Source organism: Bos mutus, chromosome 15, assembly GCF_027580195.1.
Source record: "Bos mutus isolate GX-2022 chromosome 15, NWIPB_WYAK_1.1, whole genome shotgun sequence".
NCBI classification, from domain to species: domain Eukaryota; kingdom Metazoa; phylum Chordata; class Mammalia; order Artiodactyla; family Bovidae; genus Bos; species Bos mutus.
Window position 1 is genome coordinate 17,498,980 of NC_091631.1, and position 18,264 is coordinate 17,517,243.

At 50.9% G+C, this 18,264-nt stretch overlaps 1 protein-coding gene across 2 annotated transcripts in view; it reads right to left on the reverse strand.

The window, feature by feature from the left end:
• Positions 1 to 18,264, reverse strand: part of NAT10 (N-acetyltransferase 10) — a 38,916-nt gene continuing 20,652 nt past the window's right edge. For both annotated transcript variants that reach the window (XM_070383574.1, XM_070383575.1), the window contains 17 exons: positions 16,416 to 16,540; positions 15,806 to 15,956; positions 15,426 to 15,522; positions 14,430 to 14,546; positions 13,463 to 13,564; positions 13,293 to 13,367; positions 12,615 to 12,731; positions 11,643 to 11,776; positions 11,428 to 11,476; positions 8,542 to 8,638; positions 8,346 to 8,456; positions 7,150 to 7,322; positions 6,513 to 6,632; positions 6,104 to 6,202; positions 5,666 to 5,739; positions 4,638 to 4,721; positions 1 to 806 (listed from right to left, as the gene is read on the reverse strand). In XM_070383574.1, the coding sequence (XP_070239675.1) occupies positions 695 to 806; positions 4,638 to 4,721; positions 5,666 to 5,739; positions 6,104 to 6,202; positions 6,513 to 6,632; positions 7,150 to 7,322; positions 8,346 to 8,456; positions 8,542 to 8,638; positions 11,428 to 11,476; positions 11,643 to 11,776; positions 12,615 to 12,731; positions 13,293 to 13,367; positions 13,463 to 13,564; positions 14,430 to 14,546; positions 15,426 to 15,522; positions 15,806 to 15,956; positions 16,416 to 16,540 (1,837 nt within the window). In that variant the 3' untranslated portion in view covers positions 1 to 694. The remainder of the gene's footprint in view (positions 807 to 4,637; positions 4,722 to 5,665; positions 5,740 to 6,103; positions 6,203 to 6,512; positions 6,633 to 7,149; positions 7,323 to 8,345; positions 8,457 to 8,541; positions 8,639 to 11,427; positions 11,477 to 11,642; positions 11,777 to 12,614; positions 12,732 to 13,292; positions 13,368 to 13,462; positions 13,565 to 14,429; positions 14,547 to 15,425; positions 15,523 to 15,805; positions 15,957 to 16,415; positions 16,541 to 18,264) is intronic.

The window sequence follows — 18,264 nt, forward strand, 5'->3', positions numbered from 1 at the left end:
TGGTCTTTCTAGGATGTTATTTATTAAAAATAGATTCTCTATCTCCCGTCATCCCTGCTAGCAAAGGGGTCTTTCCCAACATTTTTTCCCCAAATGGATGAAATAACAGGTTTCAGGGACTCAGATATCATATCGTTCCCTAAGTTGAAAAGTCAAGCTTTTCTGGGTCACTGCTGGGGGAGGAAAGGGTCGGAACATGGCAGTGTGGGTCGCGGCGCTTAAACGTGGCTGACACGGCCGTATGGCTGGACTAGAGCTCCTGGGACTCCAGGCTTCAGGGAGCCTGGGCAAGTTCATGACGACAGGCCTTGATGCTCCCCCCACAGCCTCTGGGGTCTCCAGACAGCCGAGTACTTGATGCTTGAGAAGAGACGAGAGCCAGCACGGCTTCAACACGTGCAGGAAGGAATGGAGAAAGCTGGGCCCAAAGCGAAATATGAACGCACGGGAAAGGCAGGCCTGGACTCGGGGAGGAGAGACGGCACGGACGGTGTGCCAACCGTCGCGCTCTAAGCAGACCCCCTCGGAAGCGACTCTGCCTTAAGCCGTGTTCAGCCCATAGACTGAATTCCTGGCCAGCTTCTGGGTTTCCTGGGGATCCTGTTGCTTTTAATAGTCCAGTCAGCTGCTACTCGGTCCCACAAGTCAGGGTATTTCCTTACGAGTCAGCCGCCGACACCCAAGTGTCTGTCCACTATTTCTTCCGCTTCAGTTTCATATCTTTTTTGTTCTTCATCTCTCTGTTTTTCTTCAACTTTTTGTTCTGTTTGGGTTCTTGTTTGGCCTCCGGCTTCCTTTTCTTGTCACTGGAAAAGAAAAAACGAGAGTCGAAAGAAAAACACGCTGGATCTGTTACCTCTTTCAGACTGCTCTGCTTTGTCTGAAAAAGGGTTTCCGTCATCTGAAACTTGATGTAAGAATGTGCAGTCACACAGACGTGTTCTCTGTAGGCCTCTGGGACGCTGTGCTGGGGGCTGAGGACACAACGCACCAACCCAGCTCCCGCCCTGACCAGGCTTAGTCTGTGGAGGGGAAAAAACCTACACCTGAACTCCTGAAATTTCCCCTCCTGAAACTTAAGAAAAATCCAAGGCATCACAAGAAGAGTTCATTCCCATCAATTACCACTGAGGAGTACCCTGGAAACCAGCCATATTATCCCAGTGACCGTGAGGACAGTCCCCAGTATAATACAGAGCATGGAATTCCCAGAAAAACATACAGTTCTTCTTGATGTGCTGTTATCTTTCCTAAGTGAGAAGAAAACCCAAAAGAATAGGGACACACTTCAGCTGGCCACTGGTCCCTGACAGATTAACAAGAGAATAGCTAGAAACGGCCACCTTCCTTCCATCTTACAGGTTACAAATTTCTCTCCAGTCTCATTCTGCCCTGGAAACAAACACCTCCTTAGAAGAAGAGAGTGAACAATTCTGTCCGGAGACCATTAACATCACCTGAATGAAATGACTGCTAATAAACCAAAGAAAAGATGCCTCAAATGCATACATAATGACAGTCAGTGTTTTCACCTCCAAAAGCACAAGCTTTGACGTCAACACTGAACCATGGATGCACGAACAGCCACATGGGCTGCACAGTAATGCAGAGACTCCTCCAGGCAGTGACAGCCAACCAGAGGCAGGAGAGGCGCAGCACAGGGCTAGGCCGTCACACACTGTGTGCTCAGCCAGCCTCACTCCAAAGCCACCACAGTCGAGGCGGAAGCCACTATCAGCCCTGGGCTGTCTGCTTTTTCATCCAAACCAGAAATCAGGACACACCGACAGTGGGCTTTTGTGCCGTGACAGAGACCATCATGAAAACGAGGCCAGCACTGATGGTGGAAACTTCCAGGCTGCACAGTGATTTATGGAGATGGCAGAAGAGGATATCCTGATTTCAGGGGTCTATGGCTTCTAGAGTCACAAGATGTCCTCTTTCCAAATAAACTTTTCAGTGGACCCTGTTGATGGCAATGCCAACAATTCACCCTCTCCACGAACCCCCAAGCCAACCCTGGAAGCCTCATCTCCAGAGGCCCAGGGTAGGGGAGGCCTCACGTGTTCCCAGGCAAACTCTAGTGAACGTTCCGGCCCACGGAACTGCTGCCATCCTCAAACACATGGCTCTGCAGAGAAGCAGCTGGGGCAAGGGTTTATCAAAAAACTGTCCAGGGAGTCCTGGAGCTCAAGATCCCTCCAGGTGGACCCCAAAGTCAAAACTATTTTCAAGACAATCCTAATCATAATGTGCCTTTTCCACTTTCATTCTCTCCCAACTATTCTATTTTCCAGGGGCTACCAGCCGCATGATAGCACAGCAGATTGAAGCAGAAGCAGACTAGAGAATCCAGCTGCTTTCTAGTTTCCCAAATATTAAAGAGATTTGGCAAAACATAAATGTAAAACATTCCCACTCTTCTCACTGAAGTTTTTATGAAAAGACTATTTTTAAAAAGTTTTTAAACCCATAATGAGTCTGACTGTTAATTTTGAATGAGAAAAATTTTTTTTTAAACTTCTCAGTATTTCATTTCTAAAATGGGAAATATTGATAGGTACAACCAACATGCACAAAAGCCATCTGGGGTCCACAACCAAAAACGTTGGGAACCACTGGCTTAGAGGAAGGAGAGCACAGCAGGTAAACTACGGGCTTTGCAGTGGAAAGACCTGGTCCTGATTCTGGCTCTGTCTCTTACGAGTTATATGCTTCTTGGGAGGCCACTTAACACCAGAGAGCCTTGGTTGTTACTTCATCTTTAAAGCGCTGATATGAGCATGAAACTCCTAGAAGAGAGCACGGGCAAAACATTGTGACAGATATCATACCAGTGTTTTCATAGGTTGGCCTCCCAAATAGAAACGAAAACGAAAATAGATAAATGGGATCTAATCGCACTTACAAGCCTTCACGCAGCAAAGGAAAGAAAGTGAAGTCGCTCAGTCATGTCCGACTCTTTGTGACCCCATGGACTGCAGCCCACTAGGCTCCTCCGTCCATGGGATTCTCCAGGCAAGAATACTGGAGTGGGTTGCCATTGCCCTCTCCAGGGGATCTTCCCGACCCAGGGACTGAACCCAGGTCTCCCACATTGCAGGCAGATGCTTTAACCTCTGAGCCACCAGGGACGCCCCACACAGCAAAGGAAACCATAAACAAAAAGAAACCTAAAGAATGGGAGAAAACATTTGCAAATGATGCAATCAACCAGGGCTTAATTTCCATTTCCAAAATATACAAACAGTTCATATAGCTCAATAAAAAATAAATAAATAAATGGGCAGAAGACCTAGAGACCTTTCTCCAAAGAAGACGTACAAATGGCCAACAGACACACCAAAGTATGCCCAACACTGCCAAGTATTCGAGAAACGCGAATCAAAAGCACAGAGGTACTACCTCATGCTGGTCAGAAGGGCCATCATTAAAAAGTCTACAATTAACAAATGCCAGAGCGAATGTGGAGGAAAGAGAAGCCTCCTACACTGTTGGTGGGAATGTGAGTTAGTGCAATCAATATAGAAAACAGAGGATGAGATGACTGGATGGCATCACGGACTCAATGGACATGAATCTGAGCAAACTCCACCAGATGACGAAAGGCAGGGAAGGCTCGAGTGCTGCAGTCCATGGGGTCGCAAAGAGACGGACTGAACAACAACGGAAACCAGCGTGGAGTTTCCTCGGCAAATTAAAAATTACCAAATGATCCGGCAATCCCACTCCTGGGTACATAGCTAGATAAAACTATAATTCAAAAACATATATGCACCCCTATGTATACAGCAGCACCACTCACAACAGCCGAGATATGGAAGCAGCCTACGTGCCCGCTGAGAGATGAGTGGGTAAAGAAGATGCGGTACGCATACACAGTGAGCAATACTCAGCCACAAAGAGAATGGAATAATGCCATTGGCAGCAACATGGATGCAACCAGAGATCATCACACTAAGTGAAATAAGTCAGAAGAACGACAGATACCATATGACATCACGATATCTGGAATCTAAAATGTGACACAAATGAGCCTCTCTCTGAGACAGTCACAGAAACAGAACAGACTGTGACTGCCAAGGGGGAGGGAGGCAGCAGAGGGATGGAGTGGGAGCCTGGGATTAGCAGGTGCGAGCTGGTACACACAGGATGGACAAGTAAGGCCCCACTATACAGCACAGGGAACTACAGGCGACATCCTGCGACGAACCGTAACGGAAAAGAACATGAAACGTACACGTGTGTATGACTGAGTCATTTCACTGCGGTACAGCAATGCTGCAAGTCAATTACACTCCAATACAAGAAAAGCAGTTATGTAAGAACAAAGCCACCTCTGCTGTCCTGAGCATGAAGGGAAAGCAGCATTAAAGCCCCCAGGAAGTGCTCAGTCAGCAGCAACTCCAGGGCTGTTCAAGCCCAGCTTCCTGACATGTCTAGGAACATGAGGGACACAGAGATCCAAGCCTCCAACTGATCAGTAGGAGATACGATACAAAAGGAGCAACCCTCAAAGCAGAGAACAGTGACTCCTCAAAGCACCTGCTCCAGCCTCCTTTCCCAAGTGAAAGCTACTAGGGAAGCAGAGAGAAGGCCAGAAGGCCTCCCCTGCCTGGTGGATGCCAGGCCCTCACCTTTTCAGGCTGACGATTGATGCATTCTGCCCGGCTTTGTTCAAAACTTCATTCCATTCTTCATCGTCCCCACGGATTACATATCTAAAAAAATAGGAAATATCAAAGCCTGCTCAAAGGAAGAGAAGACAGCTTAAAAGAAAGTAAGAGGGTGGTGATGTTCTCATCACACATGTCCTGCCATGAAAGCCAGGCTGAGATACGCCAGCGTCTGTACATCAGAGAGCAGGGGACGGGAACGTCACCGGAGCAAGCAGGGCCAGCAGGGGTCACGGGCACGGAAGGCAGCCACCCGACTTCTCCCAGCTGACTCAGCAACCACCCAAGAGAAGCCTCCTGTCACCCCCACCATCTCCCTGCTCGCCCCCACCTCCACAGCCCACAAGCCCCTAGACTGCGCCCTGCCCCCCCACCTCTGGGATCTAGCAGTCCTGGCAAGTCAAGGGTCTGATGTTGCAAAGCCAAGGGCAAAGCTCAATACCCTGCTCTCGGACCTCCAGGCTGCCTCCATCTGATGTCCAACCACCATCCCTAATGACCCAGCAACAGGACTAAGGGTCAAAAAGGCTCAGAGGCTACCAAATTCTGGAGCATTATTCACAATCTATGGGGAGGACACCACCATTGTAGCTGAAGCTCAAAAAAAGCTGTAACTTCCAGGGCATAGAAGGCTGGAGAGCAAGGGAGTTTTGTTGGAATGTTGGCCATAGAACCCTTTCTTCAAATTCACATCAAAAGCCAAGTATTAAAAAGTAGTCACTGAAAGTGGGTGCTTATGGATCAGCAGCCCCCTCCCCTAAGGGGCCTGGGACACAATACCATTTGCAAGTCATGACTTATAAAGTGGCAGAGCAGATCTGGGGAAAACAAATCTTTCAAGATTATGCAAATGGTGAATGGGGAGGTTTTTAGCTATTAGTGCTTCTAAGAACAATCCCATGAAACACAGCTTTCAGGGCACGCAGGATGTGAATTAGAAGAAAGGAGCAGAGCCTCTGTGCTTCCCGCAAGCAGCCGAGGGGCCTTACTGAGAGAGGTCCATGTCCTTCAGCTTCCCCACTTCTTTCCTGTGTTTCTCCTGAAACTCCTTGGCCGCTTCGTCCTGTGGTCAGAGTCAGGCAGGGGATAATCAGAGAGGTGAGGGGGGGAACACCGTCACACCTCTCCTTCACCACGCGCACCACCTCCCACCCCTGCAGAGGAAGCTCTTGCTAAAGTGTACACGAACGTTAAAACATGCCTTCTGAAAAATCTAAAAGGACAAACAAGTATTGCAACAGAAGCGGCCTGACTGCCGGCTCTCACACACACTCAGCGGGAGGCCTCGTCCAGGGCGGGGAGCACACGCAAAGGCAGGGAAACTTGGGGAGTGTGCTCCTCACACCCCTTGGACCCCAGCGCCCCTGAGCCGGGCCAGCGCCGAGGGCTCTTCTTCAGGGCAGAGAGAGGAGGTTCGGTGTTTGTACCAGGTCGTCGCTCAGCGTCTTCATCGTGGGCTCCATAACCACATCCTTCACTGCCACCATCTGCTCCTCGATTGCCTTCTCCTGCACTTCATTAAACAGCTACAAAAGACCAAGGCCGAGAAGCAGAAGATGAAGGAGCAGCCGAGACCCAGCCACTAGTTACTAAACCATTTAGCACACGCTCCGCGTGGTTTAGGAGTCCATGCACTCGTGGAGGAGCAGGAAAACAGAGTGGAGACAAGGCACACTCCAATCAGGGGTGCCTCTGGGAGAGAATGTTACAGCTAAAGCCCCCTATTTCTGCGTGTGTGTGAGAGAGAGAAGATCCGAGGCAATCAGAACCAAATGTTAACATTTCTGCATCTTTGGGCAGAAAATGGGCCAAAACCCTGCCCTCGGCTGAGGTTACCTTCACAACCTTGCGGATGATCCGGTTGAAAAGTCCCATCAATTGGCCCGAGGGCAGCTCGATCTCCTTTTCCAGCTGGTCCACAGACTTGTGCTGCAGGCCAATCCCCAAGAGAAGAGCCTGGGGACAGGAAATCTGTTGGTGTGGCTGCCAGAACAGGCTTTTATCCATTAAAATGGCACTGAGAACCAGAGTTACTCTCCCTTGGTCAAAACGTCGACTGGCACTACTGGGAAATCTTCCCACTCATCCACCAGGAAGCACGCCTTCCTCCTGAAATCCCCAGACTAACTTCTTATCCCAGCAAACAGCCGCTTCACAGCTGTGTGACAATACAAGGTGCTCCTGGACCTCTGATAAGCAGAGAAAGAATCGAGGCAGATGGTGGGGTAGAAGAATGTGGATTCAGACAGCAGCTCTTCTACTAACTGTTTTGCTGGATGCATGACTTGACTGGAGAGCCCAAGGGTCCCCTACCTGCAAAAGGGGACCCCTACCCCCTCATCAGAACCATGAAGAAGTAAATGCTATCAGAACCACGAAGAACTAAATGCCCAAAGTTATGTCATAGCAGCCGATCAACTCCCAGCATATAAACTGCTCCACAAAGCCAGCACACGAGCAGCGGGTAACCTACCGACTGGGCCGCAGACAGGGCCAGGTCCCCCAGCTGGTTCAGGAAATACAGCCGGGAGATGGCTGGGATCATGTCCATGATGAGGTGATAGTCAACCATGTTCCGTGAATACATCTCCAGCCTCTTCAGATCGTAGGGGAGGAAGAGTGCTTCCAGCTCCTCCCGGCGCAGGGCTGGGCGTGCGACAGAGCCCGAAGGGTCAGCACAGCCCGGCGCAGGGCTGGGCGTGCAACAGAGCCCGAAGGGTCAACACAGCCCGGCGCAGGGCTGGGCGTGCAACAGAGCCCGAAGGGTCAGCGCAGCCCGGCGCAGGGCTGGGCGTGCAACAGAGCCCGAAGGGTCAGCGCAGCCCGACACCCCTGCCGGAACTCCCACGTGGAACACACAAGGGTCCCCGGGGGGCAGCCAGCAGCTGTTCCTCCACTAGCCTTCAGCCAGAGCAGGGGAGGACCACCCGCAAGTGCTGCCCACCCATACAACACCCCGCCTCAGGAAGCCCTGACCTCCTCATGCAGAGGGGAGGCAGCCCGGGCTGTGTGACGGGGTGGGTGGTGTGTGACCCTCGTGTTGGCATGGGACTCTGAGCATTTTCCCCACTTCATCACTTCTCTTCAGGACCCAGCTTCGCAGGCAGCACACAGGCTCCCACCCTCAGCTCCAGAAATAGATTTTTCCACCCAAATATAATTGATCCCAAAAGAGACACACATTCACATAACAACCAACAGGGGGAAAAATCCCCACAGCTGTTAGCACTAATGATCCTTTACACCTTTTTTATATTTTAAGTATTCAAACAGAATCTGTGTGCCCAGAGCACTTCTGTGTGTTGGCTACAGAAGGCTGGCAGCAGATTCTTATTACAATTTCATGAATGAGGAAATGGAGCCTCAGAATCGAGCTAGTTGCCCTAGCTCACGGAATTTAGAACAGGTTCCAGAACTGACTAGCTGCAGGCCTTACATATGTCTCTGAAGCCAAGTCACACGTGCCTCTAGTCCTGTCGTGGGGATGACAGGCACAGCGCATGACAGAGGCCCTGGGATGGGGCAGGACCTGCTAAGTGGAGGTGGTGGCAGGGGATACAGGCCTGCAGCTGGTCCCTCCAAGCCTAGTCTAGCCCGCGTCCTGGACCACACGCCCGCCTCCCATACGTTCCGCACAACCAAGCCCCTCCAGCCGCCCAGCCAGCTCACCCGGCTGCACAGGTTTCCCGATGTTTCTGTTCTGAAGGATGTTCAAAGCCAGGGGAGGAGAGAAGGTGCTGAACTGGTAAGACAGCAGGGCTAGGAACCGCCTTCGGAAATCTGCGGGTCCAACCAGATGGAGTCAGAGGTCTGCAGGGCCCAGGGCCCGTCACCTGGCTGCCCCCTATGTCCACTCCCCACTCACCTTTCCAAAAGGCGGAGAGCCAGGCGCCCTGGTCTGCCTCCTCCTCGTCCATCAGTGTCTTCAGCATGATGCACGAGTGCTCTCCGGTCAGGTCATTCTGGGGAACACAGATCCCTGACTGGTACCAAGGCCCCCTTTTATGAAGCCCCTGTCAACACGCATGGGTAAGCGTGCTCTACGGACCCTTGCTTCCTCCCCAGAGGGAGGGGCGGCCTCACCCTCATTCTCGCAGGGCCCACTGCCTACATGACAGCTTCCAGAGGCTACTCTGTCCTGATGGCCCCTGCGATGGAGCAAAGCTGCTCAAACCTTCGGAGCGTGCCTTCTGCTGTGAGCCCCTGGCTCACACCAGGTCAGACTATGAGCCGAGAGGCATTACAGCTTAAACACCACATGACCCAGTCAACATGTTTTGGGCGCTCACAGCAAAGACTCCATGGCCAGCAAACAGGATGGCGAGGGCTCTCATGCTGGCAACAGGTTTACAGGGGCAGGCTCCTTTAGGTTCTAAAACAGTGGCCACAGGTTTTAAGATTTTTTACTACACAACAACCACATAGCCCAACACCATAAAAATATCTAACGGATTTCAACTGAAGGGCATTCAAGTAACAAAATGCCACCACCAAGTCACAAGCAAGCAATGCACGGCACCAGAACACAGGGACGCACCGCGGACTGTGCTGAACTCGCTGGCTCCAGTGTGCTTCCTGCAGTCGACGGCCAAGGCCACGCCCCAGCCTCGACCAGCCTCGCTGATGAGGACCCAGCCCCTCCACAGCCGCCCCTGCCCCGTGGAAGCAGCCACACACCCAGTGTTCCTCACCAGTCCAGCTCTGAACACTCAAATGAGCATCTCCCTTGGATACTGACCTTGAGCTCTCCAAAACCACACCTCCCACACTCCCTCTGAGCTGCTGGCCTCCCCTCTCCAGCCAAACAGAGCGATCAGGAGAACATCACCCTCCTGGCATGACCTCCACCAGCCGCCCGACGCCCTCTGTGCCTACACTCTTCACTGCCCGAGGGATGCGCTGGCCCCTCTCCTGCCCTCCGGCCTCTTCCGGGCCTGCAGTCCTGTCATCAGCCCCCTCACCTGTGTCTGCATGAGCTCTGCAGGACCACCGCCTGCAGCCGACGAGCAGGTTCTGGAATCTCCCGGCTGACGAGCCCACCCCAACTCCAATCTCCCTCCAGCGACCTATTCCTCTGGCCCCTCTGCCTCGTGTAGGAACCACCTACTCAGTCTATCTCCTCACCTCCTTCTCTTCTCCCGTCAGGGTAACCCGTCCACAGAAGCCACCTTCACTCCACCCACCAGTGCCAGAGTCCACTGGTCAAATGTCCTCAACTTATTCATTCTCTTGAGGGCAATGACTCCCCTTCTTTAAGCCACAGACCCTGCCCTTCTCCTACGGATCACAGCTCTTCCTCCTCAGCTCCCCACCTTGATGTATTTTCCAACTCATTCCTCTAAATGCTGGAACGTCCAAGGACTCACCTTTATTCTTAGCCCCTACTTTCAACAGCTTTAAAAACTTACTCACTGAACAAAAGTATGTACTGAACACACGCTATACACAGCAGACGCTATTAAGTGCTGGGGTTACAGCTGTGAAGAAAACAGACACTGACCCCCTCCAAGATCCTTTATCCAGGAGTATATTCTATTAAGAACACACTGATGACTCAACTCTCTGTCTCCAGGCCTAGCCTCTTCTTCAAATTCCAGATTCCTGTGGTCAACTGCCTATTCCCTATGTCCACTTGGAGGTCTTATTAGACCCCAAAACAGTTCTCACTTCCACCTCCAAATCTGGTCCTCCCCATTGAGTCTTATCTCAGCAAACAGCACTTCCAACACCCAGTCTCTCAAGCCAAAAATCAAAGCACTACCCTCAAGCCTTCTGTTCACTCATCTTCCACATCTCCACCCTTCGACTCTACTCAGTTCACCTTCCAAACACCCCTGGCATCTGGCCCCTTCTCTCCCCTATGTCCCCCTGAGCCACGCCACCCCTCTCATCCGCTCATCTCCCCACCTCGACTGTGGTCCACTGTCCACATGGCAGCCCGAGAACCTTCCCTCTAACCCCTCCCTCCACCAGAAGAGGGACCATGAACCACCATCCTTTCAAGGGTCCTCCAGCCACACTGGCCTTGTATCTCCTTCAAATCACCAATGTCCTTTCCACCTCAGGTCCTCACATTTGCTGTGCCCTCTGCTTGGAAATGCTCTTCTCTGAGGGCAGGGCTGTCACACGGCTGGCCCACTCTGGCCGTTGAGGCTGCAGTGTGACAAGTCACCCCGGAAGCCTGGCCACTGACCACGCCATCGCCACCTGAGCGTTTCTTGTTTGCTCACTTTGTGCTGCCTATTTCCACTCATCAGAAAACAAGCTTTCCTGGCTTATCTTACTCACTGCCTGATTCACCACAGGTGCTACATATTTTTTCTGATAACCTGTCTCACTAGCTCTCCCACATTAACACTTTATTCTCTGTGGCTCTGTTGACCACACAATCGCATCCCTCCTTCAGATACCAACTTACCCCAAGCACTGCTAAAACCACTTTCTTCCTGTTTTTTTAAAAAGTACATATGCGAGAAGGCCCCCAGTGACAGGATTCCAGAACCAGGGGAACAAGTCCATGTACACCTCTGCCATCTCAGTCAAGCACAAAGCCGCTCGACTGCGTGAGGCGGAGATGGGGGCAGGAATGGGTGTGACCACGTGGCGTCTCAGTGAGGCCGGCTGCCCTGGGGGCTGTCAGAGCCAACCTCCTGGCAGCTCAGGGACGCCTGCTCAGAGTGCAGCCAGAGGAACCAGGGCTCTGCAAGGACACACCTGTCGCCAGCCCTTCTTTGCCACAGGCCTCACTCACCGGGGTCTGTCGCAGATAAACAGGAACAAACCCAGCTCGTTTCCAGAACCTGCAAAGACAGAGACAGCAGGTCGCCACGTGTGCATTCTGGGAGCGGCTGGCATACAAGGCTGGGAAGGGCCATGGGGAATCTTCGATCGCTGTTGCCCCAAGACAGACAGACACAGCCCATATAGCGCGAGTTCTCAGGACACCAGGGCCCAGAGGACACTTACTTGAGGAGCCTGGGGGTCAGGCCGTAGGACACCCCCAGGTAGTCCAGGTGTTCAGCAGGCCTCTCGTTCAGCTTGAGAAGTAAGGGAGGCAGGTCCTTCCGGGGAGTGACGACTTCTTCCAACAAGCTGACGGCCTGGCAGACGCCAGGGGAGGGCATATCCACCCAGCGGGGGAGGAGGAAGGTTAGCGACATGCCCAAGCACCCCAGCCACACCAGGCTCTGGACGAACACACCAAAAACTGGGGCGGGTTTCTAGGTTTGTTCCCATGGTTTTAAAAATGAAAACACACCACTAAGCCCAGTGATCATTCCCAAGAATCCCAAACCCCTAGACGAGCCTGGAATCACACTCCTCAGAACCCAGAATTCAGGAAACAGCCACATGTTTAGAAACACCGAACACAAAGACAGAGGCAGGGTTCTCAAGATAGGTTGAAGACGCAGGTCTGCCACCAGATGGCTGCAGTGTCTTGGAAGTGACAAACCTCTGAGCCTGACCTTAAATACAAGCCTTCCCCACCTCCTGAACAGGCATGTTGTGAAAAATCAAATGAACCCGCATGAAAAGCCACCCCAGTTCCTAGTGTTATATCCAGAAAGACAGAGCTTCCCTGGGTCTGGCTTCAGTACTGAGGGGAGGAGACTCTGCAGAGCTAGGGCTTCAAGCTCAAAGGTGCATCAGCATCACCTGGGAGCTTGTTAAGACCCAGATTACTGGGTCCTGCCCCAGAGCCTCGATTCAGGGGGGATAGACTTAACACGTCTCCAGATGAGGCTGATGATGCTGATCCGAGGGCCTCGGTTTCAGTGTTAGCTGGAGAGAAAGAAGCATCTCCAAAGCCAGAGAGGAGCTCAGCTGCTGCAGCCCACGGTAGCCCAGACCATGAGACTGCTCTTGAGGATGATCCTGAAGACCCAGAGAGAAACCTGGTCTCTACCAGGAGCGGTAGCCCAGCCAGAAGACGCTTACCTCACTGCTGACAGTGTGAATCTCCTGCGATGTCTCCAGGACCTTCTCCTCAAGACAAGGGAACCTGCCCTCGTAGTACATCTGCAGCAGCTGCAGGGCTCGGCTGCCGTAGCCCATCTGTGAGCACACATGAGGGAAACGGGCAAGGGGAGCAGAGATGTCCTCAGCGTCCATGCACTTCTGCACCCCTGTACCGCTTCTAGAAAGCCTCACTCCGGGTCACCCCGCCCTTGGCAAAGAGAACCAATGAAACCCCCCAACAAGGTCAAAGCAGAGACCCTCAAGACCTCGTGTAGCAAGACCCTTGCTCTTGCACCATCTAGCCCGCCCATCTGCCACCCGGGTGGGAGGCCGGCCGGCCACGCTTTCTGATCCACGGCTCAGCCAGCCCCAAACTGATAACTCTCCAGCTAACTCCTCAGTGGAGGCTTCCAAGACAGGCAGTCATGACAGTAAGATCTGGTTCCCCAGCCCTCTGTCCTCACAAAGGGAACAGCAACCATATACAACCATCCCGCCTGCCCATCCAGCCCCGGGCAAACCGCCCACAGCACTGGGTCTGCTACTCCTTGACCAGCTTCCTATGTAAACAACCAAGTACACCTGGCCCACTGAGCGGCCAGCAACACGCCTGCAACTAATAATAGCACCAGGTTTGAAGGCACAAGGACACGTTACCCCTTGATAATCCGGGTGAACAGCAATGCGAACCACCCTTCCACCTGAGAGACCGCCAAAGTCTGGGTCTTGGAACTGTGAGGGAGGCACAAGCCAGTAACTTAGCAACAAAGACAGCCTCCAGCATCACCAGCTTAGCCCCCCGAGACACACCAGGGAAAGCACTCCACCTGTTCTGACACTGTCCATGGAATCAGGTCACCTGAGGCCTTCTTGCCCCGAGACAGGCTGTTCAAGATGGACTGGCGAGAAATCTCCCCCTCAAGGCACACCTGTGGGGAAAGTAGGATGGTGCAGAGAGAGGCCGGCTCCAGGTGGAGCGCCCACCCACAGAACCTCACCTGCGCCCTACCCCTGCTCTGCCCAGGCCAGCTGTTTCCACTCCCACCCACACTTAACCCTGTAATCAACTCATCTGTTTCTAAGGGAAGTTTCATTACTATGTCCTGTGGGCATCCTGACACCGTCACCTAAGGAGGCAGAATACTGACATCCTCCTGGCCCAGAAAGCAAAACCACACTAGATGAGGGTCTCCACACACGGTGTACACGTGAGCTCATCGATTAAGACTCGGGAGGGTCATATGGCTCTGTACAGAACTGTGCAAATTCACAATGACTCATGCATGGGTAAACACAGTTAAACACGGTATGTGCATGTAATGAAATACAACTGTAACCCTTAAAAATTATGCAAATTATGAATATTTGACATGTTGGAAAAAAAGATTGCCAAATACTATGATCCCATGTTTGTGAATAAGAAAAACAATAAAGAAATGCATAAATACATGCCAGGCACTACAAACATGTTTCCAATCTGCCTTTTAATTTTACAAGTACCATGGATTGCTTTTGAAATAGAGAGGAAAACAAAGTTCTGTTTCAGGAGCTATAAGTCAAAATATGCAAAGCCAGTTCTGCCTTTCAGCCATCCGTGAACAGTGAAGCTTTGGGTGTGTGTTAGGGTGGTGGTTTCCTTTGCACCCTAACTGCCTGCCTGGATACACCCAGTCACTTGGCTCCAGCCCAGGAATCAACAGCTTCTGCTTCTGCACTCCCGTTACTGAGCCACTAATCCTTGATTGCCTAAGCGGTTCCCAAAATGATGCTACAAGGACACCTCAGCTTCTGTACCTGGATGACGGCAAGCACTTCTGGAAGGGCATTCTGGGTGGGGGGCACAGGAGGCAGGAGGCAGAAGAGATGGTGAGCAGGGGCATCAGAAAGCATCTGAAGGTCGTTGGGAGAGTTCTGTGGAGCACAAACAGGGTCAGTGAGAAGCCCTCCTCATCCCGTCCTTATTCGAGCGGCTACTCCAGAATCATGACTACAGAACTGCCTTCCCGAAGCCGAGTGAAGTGCTGACGCCCAGGAAAGCACATGCCAGCATCTCGGCTGGGCAGCCTGATACTCTCCACAAGGGCTTCAGTGCGAGGCGCCTCCTATGTTCGCGGTCACCTCACCATGAGTGCTGAGGCTGCAGAGCAGGGGCGGACAACTGCTTAGCTAGCACTACGCACCTCACATCTGGGAAGCAAAGGTCCTCTTGATAAGAGGCTGCTATTTTAGGAAAACCTCTCAGGGCTTCTAACACCAACCCTTCAGCTTTCTATTAAAGGCTATTATTCATAAAAATGCTACCTAGACACACACAAAGTGTCCTTTCCAATGTTATCTTTTTAGTTTTTAAGACTTCCAAATATTCTAAATTCTCACTCACTGATCCCTGAAAATAGCCCGGGGGTGTAAGGCTGGTCTCAAGTCACAGAGCACCCCCCAGATTACAACTGCTATGTCATCTCAGCCCATCCATTCAGCCAACTGGCAAGAAATATAAGTACCCCTTTTAAAATGGGCAACACTTACCACCCTCTCCAGCCACCACACACAGAGCTACATGCAGAAATCCCATGCTCCGTATACAAAGCTGGAGCAAAAGACAAGCCTGAACAACGGGAAATGCAACTCTGAAGTAGAAGCCCTGGCCCCTGCCAACATCAGGACATTCTAGTCCCAGTGGATTGGTCACCTGAGCCACTGGGTAACAAAAGATGCAAGAAGTCAAGTAAAAGGCACCGCCAAGAGCTGCAATTCACCGCTGAAGTCCACGTGAGGGCTGGTTTCAGTTACCTTGTAATGAGAAGCCACGTAGAGAGCCATAAGCCGTTGGAGGAAAACCTCGGAGGCCTTATGGTAGCAAAAGAGGGTATCTCTATTAACATAGTAGCTGGATTTGAGGTTAAGCAACCAAAACATATCAGAGAGAGCCCCGAACAAGGCACGCTACTTCCAAGGACAACCTGGATACGTGGGTTCCCTCAGCCTGGGAAGAGGAGGCCCTGGTTCTAAGCAGAAACACAGCAGGGAAGGAAGAGAAGGAAAATCGAGAACATTCCACCTTCTCCTCTTCACAGAGCAGCAGCCTATGAGGCAAAGGGCCGGAACCTTCAGTTTAACTCTCCCATCATCTCCTCTCCCTTTCACAGGACGAATGGAACCCAGGAGGATACAGCTCACACGCTTCAGGCAAGGGGCAGCCAGAGACAATCCGAGTGATGTTGAGGCAATCCAGGCACAGCAGGTCGTTCAGCCACTTCTCCACGGCGTCCCCAGGGGCGTATCGGATCGACTCCTGCAGGGAAACCTCATGCAGGGTTCGCACTGTTCAAAACACACGCAAGACTAAATACGTTTTGTCCAGGAGACCAAGGCAAATGTTCTACTTTATCTCTGTCACGTGGTACCCACATAAATATGGCTCAAGAATTTAAACTGAGTGGTTTTAAATTGTTCCGGTGGAAAAAATAAATAAATAAGTTGTTCCGGTGGATGTTCAACTTGTCTGGACACCAACCCCCAAAGGTCTCACTACGTCAAGGCAACCAATGCCCCGAGATGGTCACAAACAGGAATCCAGTCACCAGAAGGCCCAGGTCAGCCTCCCGTCTGGTCACTAGTTTGCTGTTCCTCAGAGAAAAGCAACTTCATCTCTTGGGGACTCAGCCTCTCTGCCTGATCATCAGGTCTGCTATCACCCACAATGTCATGAGGGGAAGGATCCAGGAAAAGTGTGACGTGACTTGCTGTGCACCGCAGGCCCATCCAGAGCTCCGGGGGTACCTGATGCCAGCCTGGCCGTCGCCGTGGTCTTGTTCTCAGCGGTGGTGCTGACCTGGCTCTGGGCACTCTGTTGGCGGAGCTGCTGAATTAGCTTGAGGGACAGGGACCGGCCAGTGCCCTCGTAGCTAGGAGAAAAAGCAAAGGCAGTTAGGCTCGAGGTGCCGAATCACCTCTCCAGGAGGGGACAGAGAAAGTAGTTCTCTGTCCTCAACCTGATGAAACCCCAGACTCCTGCTTGCTGAGAACAGCCCTTCACCTCTGAACTTCCAGCAGGGCATGTGCATGGCCAAAGGAAGCTGGGCTGCATGGTGGCTCAGCTCGGAGCCATCTAGGCCTGGGCTCAAGTCCTGGCATGTCCGTTTAGTACCTCTGGGCCAGGAACTCAACCTCTCTCAGCCTCCTCCTCAAAAGGGGACTAGTGTACACAGCTCACAGGGCTGTACTACGAACTAAAAGAGAAAGATCAAAAAGATGACGTGAATAAAGCCTGTAGGATAATGGAACTGCAGCAAAGATGAATGGTCGATTAACGAGAAGTTGCATGCTTGAAAGATGAACAGAGAGCATTTCCAGTTTGGAAAAATCAAGATTAAACAAATCCACCATCTTTTTTTTCATGACTACTTTCCCTTGAAAGAGGACATAAACTAGAAAATTTTTCTAATTTTCAATTAGAAAAATGAACAGAGGACCTGAATAGATACTTCTCCAAAGAAGATACACTGTGGCCAAAAAGCACATGACAGGACGCCCCACATCAGCCAACTAACAGGGACACACAAATGAAGGTCACACGAGCCACCATTCATGCTCACTAGGACGGCACAGTCAAAAAGGACATACAAATACTAGCAAAGACGTGGAACCCTTACACGCTACTGGTGGGAATGCAAAATGGCACTGTTGCTTTGGAAAACAAGCTGGCAGTTCTTCAGTTAGAAAGTTCCCATTTGACCCACTAGTTTGACTTCTAGGTATACCCTCAAGAGAACAGAAAACGTTCTACACAAAAACCTACACGCGAATGTTCACAGCAGCACTGTACTAGCCGAGAGAGAAATAAACTATCAACAGACGAATGGAAAAACAAGATGTGCATAAACACACACCGGAATGTTACTTGGCCAAGAAAAGGAATGAAGTACTGATATAAGCTACATGGAAGAACCTTGCAAACATTATGGTTAGAATCACAAAAGACCACATATTCAAAGATTCCACTTATATCAAGAGTTCAGACTAGGCGAATCCATACATATAGGAAGTTGATTAGTGATTCCCTAGAACTGAGGAAAAGGAAGGAATGGAGGATGATAATTAAAGGGTATGGAGTTTCTTTCCGGGAAAATGAAAATGTTCTAAATTGTCGTGATGGCTGCACAACTCTATGAATATACTAAAAATCACTGAGTTACACACTTTAAATGAGTAAATTGTATAGTGTGTGAATAATATCTCAATAAAGATGTTACCAGAAAAAGTAAAATCCATCTTATTTAACTATCTTCAGTGTAAGTAAAGCAGTCAAATAATAAATCTAAAATATAGAATCATTTCTTCAAAATGTGACTTCCATATAGAAATCAACAATGAAGGCAAGTACACGTTGACCTGGGAAGATTTCACAGTATATTCTTTTTTTTTTTTTCTGGCCACACTGTGTAGTTTGTGGGATCTTGGCTCCTTGACCAGGGATCAAACCCAGGCCACCTGCAGAGGAAGTTCAGATTCCTAACCACTGAACCACCAAGGAATTCCCAGTATATTTTTACATGAAAAAGCAAACGCAAAACATTATGGAAACTATGCTTATGTTCTTATTCAAAATGAAAAAGTAAAATAAATGTAC